Source organism: Fukomys damarensis, unplaced genomic scaffold (assembly GCF_012274545.1).
Source record: "Fukomys damarensis isolate Sample0158 unplaced genomic scaffold, DMR_v1.0_HiC HiC_scaffold_19, whole genome shotgun sequence".
Taxonomy (NCBI): domain Eukaryota; kingdom Metazoa; phylum Chordata; class Mammalia; order Rodentia; family Bathyergidae; genus Fukomys; species Fukomys damarensis.
In genome coordinates this window covers 6,341,105-6,363,172 of record NW_022900931.1, presented here as the reverse complement: position 1 = coordinate 6,363,172, position 22,068 = coordinate 6,341,105, and the positions used below count along the sequence as shown (strand labels likewise).

At 47.6% G+C, this 22,068-nt stretch overlaps 2 protein-coding genes across 8 annotated transcripts in view; both read left to right on the top strand.

The window, feature by feature from the left end:
- The window catches only part of Mei1 (meiotic double-stranded break formation protein 1), a 62,124-nt gene extending 54,625 nt beyond the window's left edge, over positions 1-7,499 (top strand). For 3 of the 6 annotated variants that reach the window (XM_010634446.2, XM_019208991.2, XM_019208992.2), the window contains 5 exons: positions 5,058-5,139; positions 5,558-5,664; positions 6,499-6,630; positions 6,785-6,894; positions 7,313-7,499. In XM_010634446.2, the coding sequence (XP_010632748.1) occupies positions 5,058-5,139; positions 5,558-5,664; positions 6,499-6,630; positions 6,785-6,894; positions 7,313-7,358 (477 nt within the window). In that variant the 3' untranslated portion in view covers positions 7,359-7,499. Of the gene's footprint in view, positions 1-5,057; positions 5,140-5,557; positions 5,665-6,498; positions 6,631-6,784; positions 6,895-7,312 lie in introns of those variants that run through there. The other 3 variants (XM_010634447.2, XM_033766199.1, XM_010634449.1) reach the window with 3 other exon arrangements.
- Positions 7,500-8,888: 1,389 nt separating this feature from the next.
- Ccdc134 (coiled-coil domain containing 134) lies at positions 8,889-21,070 on the top strand. 2 transcript variants are annotated; one of them, XM_010634443.3, is made up of 8 exons: positions 8,889-9,070; positions 9,291-9,367; positions 10,956-11,074; positions 11,903-12,024; positions 12,225-12,309; positions 13,246-13,427; positions 13,684-13,755; positions 19,589-21,070. In XM_010634443.3, exons 3-8 carry the CDS (start codon positions 10,972-10,974, stop codon positions 19,712-19,714), a joined length of 690 nt encoding a protein of 229 aa, XP_010632745.1. In that variant the 5' UTR covers positions 8,889-9,070; positions 9,291-9,367; positions 10,956-10,971; the 3' UTR covers positions 19,715-21,070. The 2 variants fall into 2 exon arrangements, with proteins under 2 accessions (XP_010632745.1, XP_010632746.1); XM_010634444.3 differs by lacking the exon at positions 9,291-9,367.
- The last annotated feature ends 998 nt before the right edge of the window (positions 21,071-22,068 follow it).

Here is a 22,068-nt window from a genome sequence, read left to right as displayed (position 1 = left end):
TTACCACTCAGCTGTTTCTGTTTTACATTTGTTTGCATGTGTCAGTCTCCATTAGGCAATGAGATCTTCAAGGCAGGGACTGAGTAATCTGGTTCATCTTTGTGTTTCCTTCCCCTTTTGGGGTCAAAAGAAGTTGAAATATCAGTTTAACAAAAACATCAGCTTTATTTTTGGTAAGTGCAGCAATGTACAATGTAACTGGGGCTTAGGGTCAGAATGGGCTGTGTGTGTGTGTGTGTGTGTGTGTGTTTCAAACAATAGTAAAGAGAACAGAATTTTACAGTGAACACTCATATACACACCACCTAAATCCTGCCATTAACATTTTATTATTTGTACTTCATTTATCTATCCAGAGTGGGATTTTTTTTTTTCTAATGGTATCCAGGATTGAGCTCAGGACCTTGTGCTTGCCATGCAGGCTCTGTGCCAGTAAGCTAAATCCCTGGCCCAGAATGGGCCTTTAAACCACTTTTCCCCTAAGCAGACCAAGGAGGTTACCAGGGGAAAAAATGTACTACATTACTCAGCTACCTGATCATGATCCTAAGAGTTTATGGGAGCATAATCATTAATAACTTAATCCTGCCTTGATGATAAAATATGTGTTAAGCTAATGGCTGCTTATTAGATAAATCTCCCCTTAGGTGAGTAGGGCCAATGAAAGAAAGGCCTTTATTGATGTTTCTAAAGGAGCCAACATTATTGCTTTAACATTCAGAACATGTATTTGTTGGGGATGGAGGGGAGTGATTCCCTTATATGTAATAAGAGCACAGAGCTTGGCAGAGAATCGGCATCAAGTCATATTTGTAGAAAGAATGAACGAATGAATGAGGACACAGAAATGAATGTGACATGATTCCAGCCATTCAGGCACTCACAGATCATAGGAAACAAAGCCACTCCTATGATTATCCACTAACCTGTTAATCAATGAATGGCTTTAATCACTTCCTCAAAGCCCTACCTCTAACTACATTAATATATGGCATCTAAGCTAAAGGAAAGAAGTTCCTTTGGGAATTCAGTTTCCAACCCACGACATTTGGAGAACGCATTCAAATCATAGCAGTGCTCTTTCAGGCTTCTCTGACTCAAATCCAGCTGCTACCTCCCTGAGAGGCTTTGGGGGAAGCGAAAAGATGGGCCTGAGCAGGGAAGAGACACACATCCTTCCTTCTCAGACTTGGCTTTCTGCTTGGAGTGGGAGTGGGATGTGTTGTTGTCAGTTTGGAATTTGAGGGAGCTAATTAATTTTACAGAGTGAACCTTTGATCTCAAGGATCATTTCTACAGGAGCAGGTGCTGCTGTCAGGTTAAGGGTTCATGAGAATGGTAGGTGGAGAGGATGGTGAGAGAACATCATGTCCCGAGTGTTTACTGTGCTCAAGGCACTCATTTGACATACATTATTTTTCCATCCTGACTCCTCTATAAGGTAGAAACTTTCATTTCAGCTTTTTTCCTTCCTGCAGTATTGGAAATCAAAGGGCCTTTGCATCAAGCTATATCTCAGACCTTTTATTTATTTTTTATTTTTATTTTTGTTTTGGAACCGGGGATTGAACTGGGCCCTTGCGCTTGTGAGGCAGGCTGCGGAACCACTGAGCCAAATCCCCGGCCCTCTCCAGCCCGTTTAAAAAATTTTAAATCTTGAGACACAGTCTCGCTTTCCAGAGTGCTAGTGAACTGGAGCCATTCTTAACCGAGCAATAGTCCCTGGTTTTCCCAGTACTGTATGCAGCACTCCTCACCCACGATCCACAGGGCCCTTGAGGTAAGAGAACAGCAACTGGGCAGCTCCTTACCAGATGGGACCGCTGCGGCATGCTGGCCCATTGGGCTGTGGATGTGTGGGAAGAGTCTAGAAGTGCCCACTCTTTAAGAGTTAGTTTTAGATTAGGAAAAAAGATAAGGTGAAAAAAAGCCAGAAATCAGGAGACCTTGGTTTTGGCTGTAGACGTGCCACCCGGTGTGTTCAGGTCAAATATTTTCCCTCTGGGTCTCAGGGTATAAAATGAAGTGGGTCAGTTAGCTCAGCCATTTCATACTGTGTGCCTAGGAGTCCTTTGGAATTTATTGGAAGAGATTCAGGGGTTGTTTAAAAAGGGACAGTGTTTCTTCCTTTATGTGTTTTACAAAGATATCTACCATTATCATTACTTTGTGCCAAGCACCTATTAAACACTGTCTATTTTCTTATGCAACCCTCACAGCAACCGAGGTAATCCTTTTATCCCTACTCAGCAAGGTTAAGTAAATTGCCCAGGGTCAAATAGATGGTTGGAAACTAAGCAAGGATTCTGACAGACCCAAATCTGCTTGCTATTCCTTACACTTAGCCACCAGGCTGTACTGCCTTCTAAAGAATAACTTAAGGAAAGCATAGGATTTTTGTTAGTTTTTACCTTTTTAAAAGCCAGCAGGCTGGAGATTTAGCTCAGTGGTGCTGCCATCTGCCCTCCAAGTGCAATGACCTGAGTTCATTCTGATCCCCGGTACCAAAAAAAAAAAAAAGGAAGAAAAGCCGGGCGTGGTGGCACACGCCTGTAATCCCAGCACTCAGAGGCTGAGACAGGAGGATCACTGTGAGTTCAAAACAAGCCTGGGCTACATAGTGAGTTCAGGCCAGCCTGAACTACTTACTTTGAAGTAACTTTGAATTTACTCACTTTTGAGACCCTGTCTCAAAAAAACAAAAAACCAGTGTTCATTCATTCATTTATTTACCTTTGAAACAAGGCCTTACTTTGTAGTTCAGTCTGGCTTTGAACTCAAGAAAATCCTCCTGCCTCAGCTTCCGGATTGTCAGGATTACAGGCATGTACCATTACTCCCAGCAAAAGTTAGCTTTATTTGGCTGTAACTTACATGTGATAAAATTCATTAATTTTAACTATATGGTTGGATGAGTTTTGCCAAATAGTTTTATAAACACTATCACAATATAAAAATAGAACATTTCCATCAGCCCCAAAAGTTCTCTTCTCTTTTGTGGTTAACTCCCTCTCTCCATCCCCGATTATTGACAAACACCAATCTGTTTTCCGTTATTATACTATAACCTCTTCTAGAATTTCATATAAACTAAATCATACAGTAAGAGATCTCGTGTGCCTAGCTTGTTTCATGTAGCTTAATGCTTTTGAGATCCAATCAAGTTGTTGTGTGTATCCGTAATTATTTTTTATTTTTGCAGTAGTGGGGATTGAACCCAGGGCCTTTGAACTGAACCATTTATTTGTTTAGAGACAAGGTCTTGTTAAGTTGCAAAACTGCATAGGCTGGGCTCAAACTTGTGATATTCTTGCCTTCTAGAGTGCTGGTGTTACAGGTGTGCACCACGATGCCTGGCTTTATCTTGCCTGGCTATATCTTTTTATGGTGAAATGGTATTCCTTTATATAGCTGTACTAGTTTCACCTACTGATAGATATTTTGGATTTCTAGATTTGGGGTTATGAATAAAGTCGCTCTTAACACTGAAGTGCAAATCTTTACATGGATACTAATTTTTATTTCTCTTGGGTAGTATCCTAGAGTGGGATTGCTGGGTCAAATGATGTGTTCTATGCTGTGCAGGTAGTTGCCACATACAGTACTTAGTGGCTTAAACAACATCTACTTACTATCTTACAGTTCTATCCCAAGTCAGAAGTTTGGAATGGTTTTCCTTTTAGGATTTCACAAGGCTGAAATCAAAGTGTTAGGCTTGCTGCTTTTCTAGGGGTAGTGGATTCTTCCCCAGTGCCTCTTCCAGCTCTTTAAGGTCACTCAAGCAGGTATAGTAGCACATGCCTGTAATCCTAGCAGGAGGCAGGAGGATCACAGCAAGTTTGAGGCCAGCTTGGGCTACATAGTAAGTTCAAGGCTGGTCTGAACTATACAGTGAGACCCTGTCTCAAAAAAAAAAAAAAAAAAAAAAGTCACTCAAATTCTTCCATGACCCCTCCTTCTTCAAACCAGAACTGGCACCTGGAGTTTTTCCTCACACTTCATATCCTTTTAGTCCTTCTGTTGTCAGCTACAGAAAACTGCTTCTAAAGGGCTTGTGTGATTAGTTAGTTGGGGCCCATCCAATTTCCCTATTTCTAAATAACCTAATCACATATAACATCTGGGAGCAAAGGTCATGGGTCTTCTTAAAATTTTGCCTGTCATCTATGGCTTGTGTATGTTTAACTTTAACTTTATAAGAAACCATCCAATTATCCTTTTTTTTTAGTCAGGGTCTCACAATACGGTTCAAGCTGGCTTTTTAACTCATTTTTTAGCCCAGGCTGACCTTGAACTCGTAGTGATCCTCCTGCCTCAGCTTCCTCAGTGCTAAGATTACAAGTGTGCACCACTGTGCCTAGCAAGAAACCATCTGATTATTACCATCCCACTAGCAAGATATGAGAGTTCTAGTTTGTCCACATTCTCACCAATTGTTGGTATTTTCAGTGTTTTTTTCACTCTTTTTCAAAAATTGATTATGCAGATTAATGAGTATCATTTTGTCAGATCCTTACTTGCATATACAATTATTTTGGTCATTTTCATCCCCTCCATGTCAGTCATTTTAATTTTCACCATTGGTGAGTATATAATGGTATCTCATGGTAGTTAAGTCTGCATTTCCCTGGTGACTTATGATGAGATTTTGTGTATGTGTGCTTATTACAGCATAGAATTTCACTTGATGAAAGGCTCTACTGTTTTGAAAAATGATTGAAACCCACTGCTTTAGATAAGCTGTAACATTTTTCAGTGTCTGTAGTTTGTGAATCTCAGTGGGGCCCAGGGTCCATCTCCTTTTTTGAAACAAAACACTCTCTTGAAAATAGATGGCCCAGGACAAGCACTGCACTGTATGTGGTGAGAGATGAAGGCAACAGACATCTCTTAATTATCTGTGAGGCCACATCCCAAATCTGAAGTTCTGAAATCCAAATAAAAACCAAATGTGTTTTTTCTTGGTTAACACCAAAACCCATTGGTGCAAAACTTGACAGTAATTTCTATTTTTGTTTTTTGTTTTTGTGTGTGTGTGTGTGTGTGTTTGTTTGCAGAAGGACCCTCTATTGTCCCAGGCCTGTGTTGGTTGCCTGGAGGCCTTGCTTGACTTCCTGCATGCTCGGAGCCCAGACATCGGTAGTAATCTTCTCCATCACTGGAGGAAGCTAGTCTCTCCCATTCTCTATACCAGATTTCCATTTCCTGTTTTGTGATTCAGATTTATCTTGTTTAATTCTTTTTTACCACACAGATGTGAGGCCACGGAGGTTCAGAGAGGTCAAATGACTTAATCATGGTCACAATTCTCTTATGTAACAGAACCCTTCCTGTTGCCTCCCTCCCACTACCTTGGGATATATTGTTTCACTGAGCTGTCAACATAGGTGGATAGAAGCTCAGGGAAGGAAGAACTCTCCTAGGGTCAGCCTGTCCATTGCCCTGCCTACAGCTGGGCAACCCCTTCTTGAGCCTGTAGGAGAAGGTCCTCTTCAGCCAGGTCCCCACATCTTAAGAAAAATAGCATTAGCCACCCGGGAACTGGTGTCTCCCACAGCACTGCACGTGGCCTCCCAGCCCTGGCATCGGTTTTTGCTGTCTACTCTCTTGGATGCTGGAGACAATGCCTTCCTCAGACCTGAGATATTGAGGCTCATGACCCTGGTAAGTGTAGAAAGGATGGTCCCATGGTCTGAATGGTGTGAGCTGATGGTGCTGAAGGGGCCTGGAACCTCACTTTAGGTAGCCTTAATCCTCCAAGAAAGTAGAGAGGCTGGGTGGGCCTTTACCCAACAAGATACCTGCTCAGAGAATTCCTGTGAATGCCCACTCTCCTCACCCCAGGAGACCCTGACACCTTTTATTTCACAAAACGTTGACCAGGGCCTGCTAGGTACAGAGATGGCAATGAGACAAAGACTGTCTCTCTGGGTCCCACAGTGTACACGAGAAGGACAAGGAAGTGAATAGTTAACTAGGATGTTTTGAGCGGTAGAATGGAGATGCTAAGTCCTCGGCACATAGTAGGTGCCCACCGAATAAATATCAGAGCAGTAGGTCTAAAAATGATAGTGACATGGACCTACAAATAAATCTGTGGTTGGTATGGGGACACAGAGAAAACAGTGACTATTTCTGCGAAGTGAAGATGATGTTTTAGCTGAGGCCTGAGGGTTTAAGAGCCAGAGAGAAGGAAGCTATTCCAGGTAGTGAGGTGAGAAGAACAGAAGAGGAGCTCATGGTAGTAATTGGCTGTGGAAACTGCACAGTTCATTAGGTGCAAGACTCAGAAAGGAGGGAGCCAAGGGCAGAGGTCACTACAGCAACTCTCTCGGGTCTCAATGTGCCTCGTTTGCTCACGACTCCATCCCCACCCCCTCCCCACCAATGCAGAGCTCCTTGAAAGCAGGGCCTGTGGGCTTCACAACAGTGTCTCCAGCTCATTGCTGAGCACAGAGGATACAGGAAATGGCATCTCTGCTTTTCTTTCTGTGCCAGTTTGTGCGGTATAGGAGCAGCAGCATCCTCTCCATTGAAGAGGTGGATCACCTCCTACAAGACATGGCTTTGGCTGACCTATCTACCCTCTCACATACTACCCTCCAGGCCCTGCGTGGCTTCTTCCTGCAGGTGGGTGGAAAGGGGATGCCCTATAGCCCCCATGAGGTGTGACCCTCAAGGTCGTCTTCCCTGTGGAGCGTGGGAGCTATTGGTATGGCTAGGAGTACAGGGGGTCGGGGGCAGTCAGAGGGAAGCTGCCTTCCCTGCCCTCTCGTCACCTCAGGTCCAGAGCGCGGGCCTCCTGGCTGATCACAGCATGACCCAGACCCTGCAAGCCTCCTTGGAGGGCCTTTCCAGCACCTTCTCAGCCCAGCCACCCCAGCAAGACATGCTGTATCCTTTCTTGATGTGGGACTTTTGGCCTGGGCAAGGTCAGCCTTGCTTCTCTCCTTAGCCCAAGTAGGAAGGGCTGGTGACAGGCAAGTTCTTTAGAAAGCCTGGCCTGTAGCAGTGGGCAGAGGCCCCTGAGGGTTGCTAGGGTGCTCCACAGACACTGCTGAGTGTGGGTGTGTGCTTCCCACCCATACCAGCTGCCTCCCTGACTCTCCTTTCCCCTTCCAGGAAACAGTTCCCTATTGTAGAGCAGCTGCCTAGCCAGGTGCTCGGGTCCCCAGTTTAGAAACCATGCCCCTATTTTTAGGAGCATCTGTGTTCTTGTCTGATGTTCTTACTCTTTGGGGGGCTTGGAAGTGTGAGTCCCTCATGGGTGGTGCCTCTGCTCTGCTGTTCTCCTCTCATATTTCATTACCAGCTGCCTGGGAGGGGTGGCTGTGTCCCTGTCCCACATCAGAGACTGAGCCTCAGGACTTGAAGGACCGGAAACCAAGAAAAGTGAGACCTGGAGACAAAGTCAGGACATAATTGTTGGGAAAAGGATGACAATCACAGCCATTCCTCTGGAACTGTCTACTCCAATGGAAATGGAATAGTGCAAATGGACTCAGGAACTAAAATGATACAAACAGTTCAGTCTGAACTCATTTTGTCTCCCTAGACCTGGATTCTCAGCCAATTGGATAGTGGATCGCTTCAGCAAGAGCTGGGTGGGTTCCCTGGGGAAAGCGAGGGCAGGTTTGTTAAGGCAGTGACACCTAAGGAGTGCCTGCTTGCTGCCTCAGTTGTGCCCAGTGAACACTGCTCAAGCCAAAGCTATCATTTTGGGCTGCTGTAAGCCAAGTGCTCTGAGTCAGCTCACCTCTTGTGGAACTGGGGAGAGGTCTTAATTCCCAGGCAAGAAGGTCAAATTCTTCTCAGCCTTCCTTGCTAATTGACTCTGCCCCAGTTTCAGCCCTTCACTGGCTAAACTAGATCCTCCCCTCTGCTTCTTTCCCTCCAAGCTTGTTTTTCCCTGCCTTTTTTTGGTACTGGGAAGTGAACCCAAGGCCTTTGCACTAAGCTATAGCCCTAGACCTTCTTTATTTTTTTATTTTCAGACAAGGTCTCACAAAGTCATTAGATTACCCAGAGAAATCCTGCCTCAGCCACCCAGAGTGCTGCAATTATAGTCACGTGCCACACCTGGTTTCTGACAGCTTGTGTTTCTATGCCTACGAAGGCAGCTCCTATTTAATCTCTCTCTCTCTGCTTGGTGCTGGCGCTCACACTGCACTCCACTACCGTGCCAGCTCCTGTTCCCTGTGTAGCCCACTAGACCTCGTAGCTCCTTTGCTCCTGAAAAGGGCTCTCGGTCCCCTAATGACCATGCCACCCTTCCTCCTGGGGTCTGGCTGTCCTGATCCCGCACAAAACGGGCTGAAGCTCTTCCGAACCAATGGATCAAGAAGTTGGTTTAGAAGTTGGTGTATCGGAAGTGATGCCGGTACTCCGTAAGCAGGCTGCACTAGCTCCCTTAAAAAAGAAAGGTAATCACTACCCACTAAACTGATGCTGCGAACTGCAGTTGAAGAAACACGGTCAGGGCTGGGGATTTAGCTCAGTGCTGCCGCCCCTGCCTCGAAATCGCCGTGTCCCGAGTTCGATCCCCCGTACCCGCCCCCCGCAAAAAGGAAAAGAGAAAACACGGTCATAGATGACAAACCTGTTTCGGGGTGCACGCGTGCAGGATTTCGCGGCTGGCCGAGAGGTGGGGCTCCAGTTTGTTGGCACGCACTTTAAAGTCGGCATAGGCCCCACCTGCAGTTTAACTTCCTGTAAACCAGCCATAAAAACCACACCGGGGGCACCCAGAGGAGCCACTGATCAATTTGGGCGGGGCGCGGCTGGGGCCGAACTCAGCTCAAACTGACAGCACCTGCGACTAGCTAAGTAGCCCAGAGGGGTGGGGCAGAAGTGGGGGCGTAACCGGAAGTGAGGTCACGGAGCGCAGCCGTCGCGGCCCGCACTCATTGGACTGGAGCGTGCTGTGGGTGCGGCGGAGCTCCGCGGTCTGAACGCGCGGCTATCCAGATGCTCTCGCTATTAGTTCCTTTTGCTGTAGTCTAATAGACCCTCTAGCCGAGGTGTACACCAAGGGGCTACCAGCCCGCCCCTTCCCGCACAGCCTGTCGTGGTACGTGACGGGACCACCGGGCGGCAGGCTCTTGGGGAGTAGAGGGCTAGGACCGAGGCCCCGGAACTGGTGCAGGGTTTGGGGAGGGAGTTTCGGGCCGGGACCTTCTTTTCCTTTGTAAAAGTCTCGCTCCCTCCTCCCGGAAGTCCCTAGGCTGGGGTCGGGGAGAACAACCCGGGCCCGCGCCCCTCGCCAACAAGGTACCTCCGCATGGTTTCAGAGTTGCCTGCGGAGCCCGGAAGAGCTCCTGACGCACCAGAAAGGCGCGGGATTGAGTGGCCGAAAAACAACGTAAAAGTAAAGAAAGCCGAAGCTGCTGCCCCCCGCCCCCCACCCCCCTGACTCCCCACGGTCTGCTTATTCGGTCTTCCTTTCCCGCTTCCCTGCTTCAGTCGTTGCCAGCTGTTTGGTACCCTTCTTGGTACCTTTGACCAAGGTTTGCTGTGGCCTGGTTCTAGTTCCCTTGGTTCTGGAGCGCGACGGTGGAACGAACGTGGAACGTTCCTTGTCTAGGATTCAGCTGTCCCATCGCGTAGAGGGACGGGAGTTCTGATGACCTCTGTGGGCCTCTCTCTGTCTAACTAGCGGTCACGCTCAACCCCCACTGCCGCGGGGGCGCGTGTTCTCGTAGATCAGTGGCCAGTTGTGATCTGAGGTGGCATGTGCTAATTTAGAAGGGCTGAGAATGTAGCTCACTGGTGGAATGTTTGCGTAGCATTCCAGAAACTCAGAGTTCAATCCTCATTACCTAGGAAAAAGAGAGAGAGACAGGAGACAGTGTACTGGTCTGAAAGTCAAAACACTTTTAGTTCAGCTTGGGAACAGCCGTGTGACTTTGGACAATTATCTCACTTTTATGTGCCATAATTTCCACATTCATAATATTGGGGTAGCTGTTTTGATTGTACAGCCTCCTCTAACCTCTTAATTAATGTTGCACCCGACAGACTCCTTCTCATCTTTCTGTGTTTGTTTTACAATTTGTTGTCTCTTACCTCTTACTAGGGCCATAAATATGAGTGCAGAGATTTTTGCTTGTCTTTCTTATTGCTGTATTCCTGTTGCCTAGAATGTGTTAGGTACTCAATAATTGTGGGATGGCTGGGCGTTTCCTGTAATTCCAGAGCTCTAGAAGGCTGAAGCAGGAACATCTCAAAGTTCCAGCTCAGCCAGGGCATCTTAGCGACTTGGTAAGATCTTGTTTGAAAATAAAAAAGAACGGGGTATGTATTTTACTGTAAAGAGCCTGGGTTCAATCCCCAGTACTGGGAAAACATTTTGTGGTATTTTACCTGAATAGGAACAGGTAGCACTTGCCATTTATGATTCCAAAATGAGTAGGTAGCATTCATCTTACTCTAAGATACTGTGCCTCCCTACTCCCCTGTATCCCGTCTTCCTGAAAACAAATCAGGGAAGGAGGGAAACCACAGAAGTATTTGATAGCCTCTCACTGCCTTGACCTAACCTTGTAAGGGAATTGACCAGGCCCTCCCTCCCTGGGCACAGTGGCTCTCCTAGACCACTTCTCTGCAGCAGGAAAGTGAGGAAGCTGAGGCTTAGAGAGGAAGTGTGATTTGCTCAGGATCATGCAGGGCTCTAACTTAGACCCCCCCAGCCCCACTCCTGTGCTCCAAGCATCCCTGTGTTGCTAACATTTGTCTTATTTCCTCCATCCTGCCATCCTATTGGTCTTTGTTGTGTGCGTGGTGGGTACAGCCTTGGACCAAGGGGCTGAATCTTCAACGCTTCCCAGAAGTGGGTTCTTGTCATTTAGAGGCAGTGCCATGTCAAAGGACATTGCTGTTCCCTGCAATCTATTTACATAACACCAACCTCTGGCCCTCAATCCTTTTTGTTTTGTTCTGTTATGTTATGCCTTTAGTTCTAGAGTCTTGGATATGGACCTTCTTCAGTTCCTGGCCATCCTCTTTGTCCTGTTTCTGTCTGGAAGAGGGGCCATAGGCACCCCAAGGACCTCCATGGACCTCAGCCTGGAGATTTGTATCTTTTGGGATTAGGGGTAGGGTTAATGCATTATCTCTGAGGGGGTCAGTAAATGAGTTCTCCCTATAGGGGATTCCAGGATTGAGGAGACCCAGCTTACAGAACAGGGGAGAGTGGCCAGACCTAGAGCAAAGCAATTCTCTTCTGAGCCTATTTCTTCATATATTAAGTGGAAAAAGGCCAAGTACATCTCTCAGAGCTTCAAAGACTCAGGAGGGACATGGTTCTAACATCTTGTGGGTAAGACCTCAGGTAGAAGATTTGGGAACACTGGATTATTAGCTCATCTTGATCCTGATGTACTGGACCACCTCCTCTGGGCCAGGCCTCAGGAATATAAAGATGAATCAGGACCAGGTCTCAGTTTTTCAGCATCCACAGGCCTAGGGAGAGAGAGTTCAAGCAGATGGTCATTGTACTCAGTGATCATTGCTCTCTTGGTTGTGGGAGGGATGGGGCAAGCACTATGCCAGCTCTTGAGAGAGTAGAATCTAGAGAAGGCTGCAGCATAAGCAGAGTGGCAAAGGTTCTGAAACAATGAGTGATTGTCAGAGATGCCAGGAAGACCATGTGAAAGGAAAAGCAGAAGCCAGGTCCTGGAGGGCTGGGTTCACCTATTGGTTGTGGAGTCCTCAGAGAAATGGGTGGATGGTTCATTGTTGGACCCATATATTTCTCGGTTTGTTCCCAGCCCATAGCTTCCAATCTATGGGTACTCATGGTTCCTTAGAGAACTTACTGCTCGGGAATGGGCCTTCTGAATCAGAGCCAATAGATGTCCATACAGAGTTGTTGGTCTCAGTCCCTTAACTCAATGCTGCCCAGACAAGAAGATGTTTGAGGTGAAGCGGCGAGAGCAGCTTTCAGCACTGAAGAACTTGGTACAACTGAATGATGTCCATCAGCAGTACAAGATCCTGGATGTCATGCTCAAGGGGCTCTTTAAGGTGTGTGGGAGCAGGAGGAAGCTTGTTGCAAGCCCAGTCTGATCTGGGCACTAACAGATGAATGAGTTCCCTAAAGGGATGGTGTTCAGTGAGGAGGGAGCTGCATGCACGAGAGTTGAAGTGGGATTCAAATAAGTGGGGCTGGAGCCAGGTTGTAAAGGACTCTGCAAAGCCTCTGAGCTCATGTGGGGTCCCCTTAGGTGCTGGAGGACTCTCGGATAGTGCTTCTTGCTGCTGATGTGCTTCCAGATGGACCGTTTCCCCAGGATGAGAAGCTGAAGGATGGTACGGTCTCCCGAACCCACCTTTTCTCTTCTTTCCCTTCCAACCTGGTCCTCTCTAGCTGCTCTTTCTCTCTTGTTTTTGTCACTCTTTTTACCCCTAGAGGACCCTCTTATGGCAACTTCTAGGTGATCCTGTAAGGCAAATGATTGCTGAATTTTAAGAAGCATTTAAAATAACATAAAATGGGGCTGAGGATTTAGCTCAGTGGTTCGGTGGCCTGCCTTGCAAGCGCAAGGACCCGAGTTCAATCCCAGGTACCTAAATAAATAAATAAAATAAAATAAAATGGAAAGTATTAAAAAACAAAACAAAACCCTACAATCCTGATCTTTTCTTTGGCTTTCCTAATAGAACTGACCCCTCACAGACACTGTAGTTGTGTTAACACCGGAGACCATCTTTAAACCTACTGTGTACTGGGGAGTTGGGCTCAGGAAAGCTGCATGAGGCATCAATCTCTATATACAAATCAACCTGGGGCTGTGGATTTGGCTGTGTGGTTCCACTTCCTGTCTCACAAGAGCAAGGTCTGGAGTTTGATCCTCAGTACCATTAAAAAAAAAAAAAAAAAAAAGTCAACTTGCCTCTCTGGTTCCCATAGCAAATAAGTCTAGGCATTGAGATGTCTTTGGACAGACAGAAAGACCTGGCTTTGTACCCTAGATTTGACACTAGCTGCTGAGCCTTCCCATCTGTAAAATGAGATCAACAGCCACATCCCTCTACAGGTGGTTATAAAGATTCAGTGGCCTGAGAGCACAAGGCACTTGCACACACTGCACATGCAGTGGGCACCCTGTGGTTGATGGGTGCCATTCCCCTCCCTGACCATGTTTGATGGGTGCTTCCATTCTCTGGAGGATGCTTGGGGTCAATCAGGAGGGCAGCAGGGAGGAAGATAGCTATGCTTGCTACTTATTAATGTCTTTTTGCCAGCTTTCTCTCATGTGGTGGAGAATACAGTCTTCTTTGGGGATGTGGTGCTGCGCTTCCCAAGAATTGTGCACCACTACTTTGACCACAACTCCAACTGGAACCTCCTCATCCGCTGGGGCATCAGCTTCTGTAACCAGACAGGTGTCTTTGACCAGGGACCCCACTCACCCATCCTTAACCTGGTAAGGACTGGGGCAGAGGAGGTCTGGGAGCCCTTGATCTTGTAGTGGAATAGGAGCCTCACATTTGCCTGCAGTTGGGCCTAAGTGTCAGTGCTTCAGTATATTTTCAGTGACAAGTCTCTGCACCTTCGACCATGTAGATCCCATTTTAGGGGCTTCCTCATTGACCTGGTTCCTGAATCCCAGCATGGAGGGAATGGCTGTCTGGTGAGCAGGAGGCAGAGGCTGAGGATGACTAGTTTTTCTTCATCTCTAGATGGCCCAGGAGCTGGGTATCAGTGAGAAAGACTCCAACTTCCAGAACCCATTTAAAATAGACCGAACAGAGGTGAGCTGCTGGGGCGTGTGTCTCTGTCTTGTGGGGGGCTGGGTGGAACACCAGGACTTTGGAGCTGGAGCCAGACATTTCTAGGTCTGAGTCCAGAACTTGTCATGAGTGTATGGAGGAATCTTAGGTTTGTGAGTGGTCTGGGAGTTTCATTCTACTTGTTTTCGGCTAACAAGCCAGCCTGCTTCTGTTACATGGATACTGATAGGTCAAAGACATCAGACTTTATTACAGCAAAATCTAACCAGGCAGCAGCCTGGTGGTCTTGGTTCACCTTCTTTCCCAAGGTCCATGGGGGTGACACCGAGGGGCCCAGGTAGAGGCTGTGCATACAGTGGGCTTGTTTTTGTTTTGCAGTGGGTTTGAATTGTACCTGAGGAACTCTAAGCTTAGGAAATTCATCAGTTTTGTACTGAGGGGAAGCAAACCCATTTTTAAGAACTCATCCTTCAAGATTACTCTGCAAACACAGACCTGTAGAATGGCCCAGATAGAGTGGTCAGAGCTTTGCATTCTTGGTTTATCAAGCAAGAATGTACAGGTATGCTCAGGTCCATGGTGGACTGTCTCCCCCAACAGTTTACGGGGACCTGCATATTTTGGTTTAACTCAAACTTTCACATAAATATACTATTCAGTCTAATTAATCTGAGCACTAGAGGTCATGACCAAATCCATTTGATTTCTCACACTGTTGTGTTTTTTGTTTTTTTTTTTTTTGGTACCAGGGATCAAACTCAGGACCTTGTGCTTGCAAGGCAGGCAGCGGAAATACTGAGCTAAATCCCCAGCCCTCATACTTTATTTATTAAGGCTACCACTGTTAGCTGTATTCTGAATAGCAGGATGAGGTCAGTCTGGAGTATTGATCACCATGTTCTTCAGGGTCCCTGCCTCAGCCAACTGTGCATAAGTTCTGGAGGGAACCCATGGGTCTCATTTTGAATGATCAGGATATGATCTGAGACCAATCTAATGTCTATTACGACCCCCATGACAGAGTTTAGACTCACCTGCCAATCTTCAAGCCTCCATGAGTATTGTCGTTAATAGTTACTGGGGGCAGTGGTTGGATCCAGAGCAATCCTTCCATGGCCCATTCTCTCTCGCTTTGAATCATCAATACATTGTTTGGTCAAATCCCAAGGGCAGTGTCTCAGTTTTAGCATCAGTTGCCCTACTTCGCAGGCATTGAGAGAAGCAGATAAGTTTATTTGTCATTTTGAAGCAGGTTGTGCTGTCCATTGTCTTTGTACAGTCCCTTTTAGGAGCTACCTTTGATGGTATCAGGCTCAGAAGAATAGTTTTACTGATGGTGTCCATGTGAGTTTTCCCATCACATGGATGGGAATAAAATACCCAGCAGATGGCCAGACTGTCAGTGGCAGCCGCCACTGAGCTTGGGCAGACCCTAGGATTGTTTTGCCAGGTGGCAGTGCTGCATCTAGGGATAAAGAGAGCATTAATTGTTTCCTGTACCTTCTGGAGTCTAAGGCATCCCTCCCTGGGTACTGGGCTTGCTGCTACAGAATCTGTGTATCTCATCCCAGTAGGTATATCACTTTTTCTCCTATCCTCCCCTCCTCTTACATAGACCCTTCCTTCAGGATGGGTCAGGTGTGAGTGGGACAAGGGTACTTTTACAAATTTATAGAGACCTGTTAGCATCTCCCATCTTTGCCCACATTGGCCGCTGCAGGGCACTTGGCAAGCAGTATTCTCAACCAAATGGTCATAATTCTAGTGATCTAGACCATAGCAACCCAAGATGGGTAGTCAAAACAGAAGTATAGTCTTTGCTCTGTGCCTTTTCATAGCAGTGGGTACATTGCCATGTCTGGAACGGTGATGCATTTAGGAGTGGTAGTGGTCTGGGTGGTGTCAAATTTGGTTAGTTTGATTCTAGTCAGTCTCATCAGAGAATAGATCTTACTATGGGCATTCAACAAGTCATCCAAATTTGGCATAGTGATACACACCTGAAGTCTCAGCACTCATGTAGCTGAGGCAGGAGGATCACCATGAGTTTAAGGCCAGCCTGGGCTACATAGTGAGTTGAAGGCTAGCCTGAATATCATAGCAACACCCTCTCTCAAAACAAAAACAAATAAAAAAATCAACAGCAGACAAGTATCCCGGACTGTCTAGTTTGTGACCACAAGGTGTTTCTACAGTTTGTGGCTCAAAGAGGGGTGTGTGTCTTTGATCTGCTCTTCTATAGTTTTTTGAGTGGCAGACCTAAACAGGCAGATCTAAAACACTGACAACAGTAAGAATATCACGTTTGGTTGCTAGGAAGGTCACCTAAGGCAAAGGTGACAGTTTTTAATTCAGATCATTATTTGACTGGACTTTTTTTTTTCCTGTACTGGGGATTGATCTCAGGACCTTGTGCTTGAGAGACGGGCGATGCCACTGAGCTACATCCCCTGCCCTGTGACTGGCCTTTATGGCATTTAGTCTTCCGGTGTTGTTTCAAGGCTGGAAGGCTGCTGCTGCCTATAGACGCTTGTGTCGGGACTTCTTAAAACCACCTCTAGGGCTGGTGACTTGCTAGAAGCAGACACAGGGTTTAACATATAGTCGTATTGTGGCTCTAACAATCCTCTAGCAGAATTCACAGTACTCAGTATGTAGTCATCTCATGGCTGTGATTTACTACAGAGAAAGAAAACAAAGCAAAGTCAGCAAAGGGAAAAAGCACATGGGACAAATTTTAGGGAAACCAGCCCTCAGAGTCCTCTCCTAGTAGAGCCACACATGATAGGTAACAAGTTGTAACACACACAAAATGTTATTTCCTAGGAAAGCTCATTAGATATCTGATCCCAGTGTTTTACTGGGAGCTAGTTATATGGGCATCTTTTGCTTGTCTTGCACCAAAATCCCAGACTCCCAGAAAGAAAGCAGGTGTTCATATAATATAATAAGCCATATTATTTTCACAGGTCAGGCACCATGAACCACTCTTATCGACTGTGGGGCATGGGGGGAGCTCCCAAAATGTTAGTTTCCAATCACCATCCTTGAAAGCAGGACTTGTAAAGAATAATAGTCAGGCCTGTAGTGCTCCTCATTTTTGGGCAACAGCTTGGATTTCAACTTAGTTTGGCCACAGTGGACCATTATTGAGGGCCCTGTTGAGCCCAGTGGCTTTGCTTTGTGTAGCAGAGTGGGGAATATGATTTCCCCCATTGAAGTAGCTGCTATCCCTTTACGCACACTGAGGTAACACATATTCCCAGACTGCTTACTATAATCAAAACCCTGATAAATGATGCTGGTCAAGAATAGTCGGGGCCTTGCATTCTTCAGATGCTCAGCCAGAACATGCACTGATACTCAAAGCCACGGCAGATTTCCTTTCCCAACAAGGAGGCAACCCATGGGGGTGCTTTATTGCCATGAAGTGGGCTCTTGGCCTGGAGTCATGCGTGCCCTTCTCACACAGGAGGAGGGTGACAGCATGGATAAATTTAGTCTAATGTCAGTATAGTCCATAGTGCTCTTAGACAAAATCATGGAAGCAATATAAATTCTTTCCTTCTCATTGGCTGGAGACAATCCTAAGATTTGTACTCACTTTTTTCTTTCTTTTTCTTTTCCTTTTCTCTGTGTGTGTGTGACGCTGAAGGTTGGACCCAGGGTGTCACACATCCCAGGCAGGCACTCGATCCCTGACCTGTATCCCCAGGCCATCCCCCACTTTCGGTCTCCAGCATGGACTTGTCCTCTTGCAGCAGCTGCAGGTTTGCTCAGCTCCTCTCATACATTGCCCTTTATGCTGGGCGTGTCCTGGGAGCCCTCTCCTAGGAGGAATTAGCAAAGAAACCCCTGGAAGGAGTGCTCAGTGCAAGAGAACAGCTTCTCAGCAACCAATTGAGAAAGCATGGGAATCAAGGTGTGATCCACCTGTCAGTTACTTCTGGGAGGTTAAAGAAGACAAGGACAGACATTCAATTGCTGGGTTTAGATCAGCTGCTGGAAGCCATTGGTGGTTTTGATAGAAGTTGTTTTGATGGAGCAGTTGGGGCAAAAGAAGAATGGGAGGAAAGTTTGTGGATGAGGCGAGTAGAGGCAACCTTTTTGAAGAATTTTGGTTTTGAGGAGAGCAGACCAATGACAGAATGTCTGTAGGGGCTCTGGTTTCAGATTTTAGTCATAAAGGAGAGAGGACAGCAGGTTGGTGTGTGATGAGACTGCCCCTTCAGGGAAGGAAGAACTGATGCTGTGTGGGCTGGAGAAGAGATGAGTTGTTGGAGCCCCCAGCAAAGGAAGAAAGGAGGGGTAAGAGCTGATGCCAGGAGGGAAGAGAGTAGGAAAAGGGTTGTCATATTTCTCTTCTGACTCAGCCAAGTTTGGACATCGCCAGTGGGGACTGGAGGGATCAGGATCTCTTGACTTGATCTTCCTCAGTCAGAGCAAGTTTGGGGACCTCTGCGACCTACGGCATCTCCCAGCTCCTCGTCTATCAGGAGGATTCGTTCAGTGGATTGGAGCAGAGTGTCATAGGGGAAGCCATGGGAGGGGAGTGTGAGGCCCACTTGCTGCCTGACTTGAGCATGTCACGTCACTTCCCTTCTCTGGACCACACTTGTGATTTCCCCCATCTTCTGAATGTGTGACTGTAGATTGCTCCACAAGGTGGAGCTCTTAGTTTGTTTTTAATCTACCTTGATCAAACATTTGTCAAATTTGCCCTAAGAACATATGAAAGGGGTGTATTTCACAACCCAAGAATTCAGTACTCTTGTATTTCACATTCTAATAGGCTTGTTCATGCATTTAAACAGCACAGTCTGAGTGCTGTGCTGTTAAGAAGCAGGCCGACAACGTGCTAGGGACTTTGAGCATAGTATGAGCAATGCCTAATACCATCCTCCTGTCCTTGTGGAACATGCTGTCTGGTGGGGTGACAGGCACGAAGTGGGTGATCACAAGGGAGAGGTGCGTACTAAGAAAGAACCAGCATAAAGTCGAAGAAAGTGAGCTGAGAGGAAGCATCCTGGGGAAGGTTCCACAGGCAGTGACAGCAGAGCTGGCGCTAGTGTGACAAAAATGGCGGGCCGGGAAGAGCCTTGTGGGCCTAGGCTACAGCATGTGTAAAGGTCTGGGAGGACTTACAGGGAATCTGAGACCCACAAGGCAGGGAGTATTTGGGACAGTCTAGTAGAGGTGTTAGGAATTTAGACGCGGAGTTGCAGGTTTGAGGGGTAATTGACCATAGCAGAAGCCATGGCCGAGGTAAGACTTTTGGAGAGTGTGGAGGGAGAAGAGCCAAGGGCCTACCTGGGATTGCAGCTGAAATGCCTCTACCAAAGTCCTGTCCTCCTCCCATCCTTACACCCAGCGCTCCCATCTCTTCCTCCATCTCTTCCTCCCGCTTGCTTAAGGTCTGCCAGTTTAACCTCTGGTCCATCTCTGTTCCTTTGTGCTCTCTCACCTACAGCCTGCTCCTTAATAAGCAGCAGCACCTGTTATCTAGAACACACTGGCCTCCTCCACTCCTCCTGAAGGGTGTGACAGATAGGGGCCCCCAGAGCCAATCTGTCCCTTCTCTGGAGGAGTTTGTTTATTGTTTGTCAATTCACACCTTGGGCCTTTTTCCCTCTGCCTGGAGTGCCCTTCGGTTCCCTGTTTGCTTGGCAAACTCCTGCTTACCTTTCTAGACTCACTCCAGCACTTATCCCAAGCCTAGGTAACTGTCTTCAGGTCTGGAGCTCCCCAAGGGCAGGGCTGTGTCTAGGTAACCTTTCTGTCCCCACATCCTGTGGCCTAGCTTAAAAAAGACTCTGTGGCTGAATGAATTACATCACTCTGCTCTCCTCCTCAGTTCATTCCCAGCACCGACCCTTTCCAGAAAGCCCTGAGAGAAGAAGAAAAACGCAGGAAGAAAGAGGAAAAGCGGAAAGAAATTCGCAAAGGCCCTAGGATCTCCCGGTCCCATTCTGAGTTGTAGCCCTGGAGCAGCTCAGGGACCAAGGGGCCAGCCAGCAAGAGGCTCAGGTGGAAGACGTGCCATATGGCACTGCTGTGGCAGCATTCACCATGGTGGTGAGCACTAGACCCTTCCAAATGGGGCACCACATTTTCTGGGTCCTCAGGAGCTGGAGACTGAAGCTCGGGAGCTGGATTTCCTTCCAGAGCCTGTCTGGAGGGGACACCGAAGAGACCTTTAGAAGACACCGTGCTGCAGGCAGGACCCTACAGAGACTGCTGGGGAGGAAGGAGGGCATCCTGGTGTGTTAGGGCCACTGGTTGGCTGCTGCCACTCTTTCGAAAAGCAGCAGAACCGGGCTCTGAGTTACAGGTGAAAGGTGCCATGCCTACAGCTGGTCCCACTGTGTCACTGAGTGCTCAGCAGCTCAGGTCCCAGCCCTTCTTCAGAAACAATAAAAGCCAGCAAACCCATTGAGTCCACCAAAGCTCACAAGGGGCCGTAAGGGAAGCAGGAGCCTCAGGGGTGTCCAGTGCAGTTTGGAGGATGTTCCTGGCTTATCCAGAGGAGCCCAGGCTTGGTGGGGGAGAGAAGCAGGAGTTTGGCCTGGACCTCCTCTTCCCTCCGCACCACCCTTGACCAGGGATTGGCCTTGAAAGAGGGCCTGGAAGTGTCCCCTGGGAGGGTGTTCAGTCATCCAAGGAGACCTTGGAGCAGTGCAATCCCTGTGCTTAGATAGCTGGGGATAGTCACTGAGCATGCAGGAAGCAGTCAGCTCTGGCAAGGCTGGAAGACCCTTGACCTGTGCGGGCCAGCTGCAGGAGGTGTACTCTGCACGTTCTGTATGCTGTAACGACAGGGCTGCCCTGAGCCAATTTGGTCAGGTAGTGAGTTCCCTGTCTCAGGAGTAATTCAAGAGGAGTCTCCCAGTCCAGGGTAGGGAAGGTGCAGAAAGGGTTAAGGCCCAGGGGGGTAGCCTAGTTTCTATGACTGCCTTCCCCCACATTGGAGAGAGGACTGTGGCCTTTCAGTCCAGCCCTTCCTAAATAGAGGGAGGGGCTTCAGCAGGAATTCTACCTCGAATTATCAAGCCAGGGTCTGCCTCTTAAAGGGGCAGAGGCACACATTCATCCCCAGTCCCCTCCATACTTGGCCTCCTGCCCCTGGTAATGGGCAAGTAAAACCTAAGCCTTAGCCTGTCAGACTTAGACCTTGAACTGTCCCATCCTTTCCCTGTGCCTGTAGCTTCAGTGGCAAAAGAACTTGATATCTGAACTCTGCCCAGCCCTAATCTACTTTTTCGTGTGTACCCCCACCCTTGGTACTGGGGACTGAACCCTGGGCCTTTGCCCTGAGTTACTTCTCCATCCTTTTTTATTTTACTTTTTTTTTTTTGGTACGGGCATTGAATTTGGGTCTTTGCGCTTGCAAGGCAGGCCACCGAACCGCTGAGCTAAATCCCCAGCCCTTTTATTTTACTTTTGAGACAGGGTCTCTTGCTATGTTGCCCACGATGGGCTTGAACTTGCAATCCTCCTGCCTCAGCCTTCCAGAGTGCTGGGATTATAGGTATACCTGACTCTAACCTGCTTTCCTTTTTGGCCAGAATAGCAAAGAGAAGCCAGGCCTCCGGGAGACCTCATGGAAGGACCCAGAACATCTTGCACCTTATCAGTCACTTGGGAGAAGTAAGGGTATGAGAAGCAGCTGGAAGAGGACTGGGAAGAGGACTGTAGACAGTTTCTTGCCCACTGGCCACCTTGTCGTTGGACGAGGGAGGTGGTGCTGGTCAGTGGTAGACTCCACTTGACACACCTGGGCTTCATGCCTGGGACATGTGCCTTAACCATTTGTGTGAGGATTATAGGAGATGGCGATGCTAGTTTGTGAGCTAAAAGGCTGTGGAAAGGGAGGGATCAGGACCCACCTGTCGACTCTTTAGGCTGTCCTGGTGTCTGCAGGTGAGACTGTGGCCAGCAGCCCTGAGGCTCCTCCCTGGCCCCTTCTGGCTGGAGAGTGGTTGTGGCTTCTGACTTTACAGGAAGGGTGTTTTCTCCCTTAATGGAGAAAGAACTTTCTAAGAACCATGCCTACTTTGCTGTGGACCAGGGTTTCTTGGGACTGGTGGGAGGCTAAAGGATGCCTCAGGACAATGCAGAGCTGGTTCCAGCTATGGGCAGGGATCCTACTAAGTGACTTCTAGGGACTCTGTCATCAGCAGGACCTGCCGAGTGATGAGGAAGGCTCTTCCCTTGCTCTTGTCACCGGTGACTTGTCACTCAGAGTGCTCAGGTGCTTGAGACATTAAGAGCCTGTAGAAAAGCCCCTTGGAGTCAGACGGTCTGTAGAATGTAAAAGACTTCTCGGCAACAGAC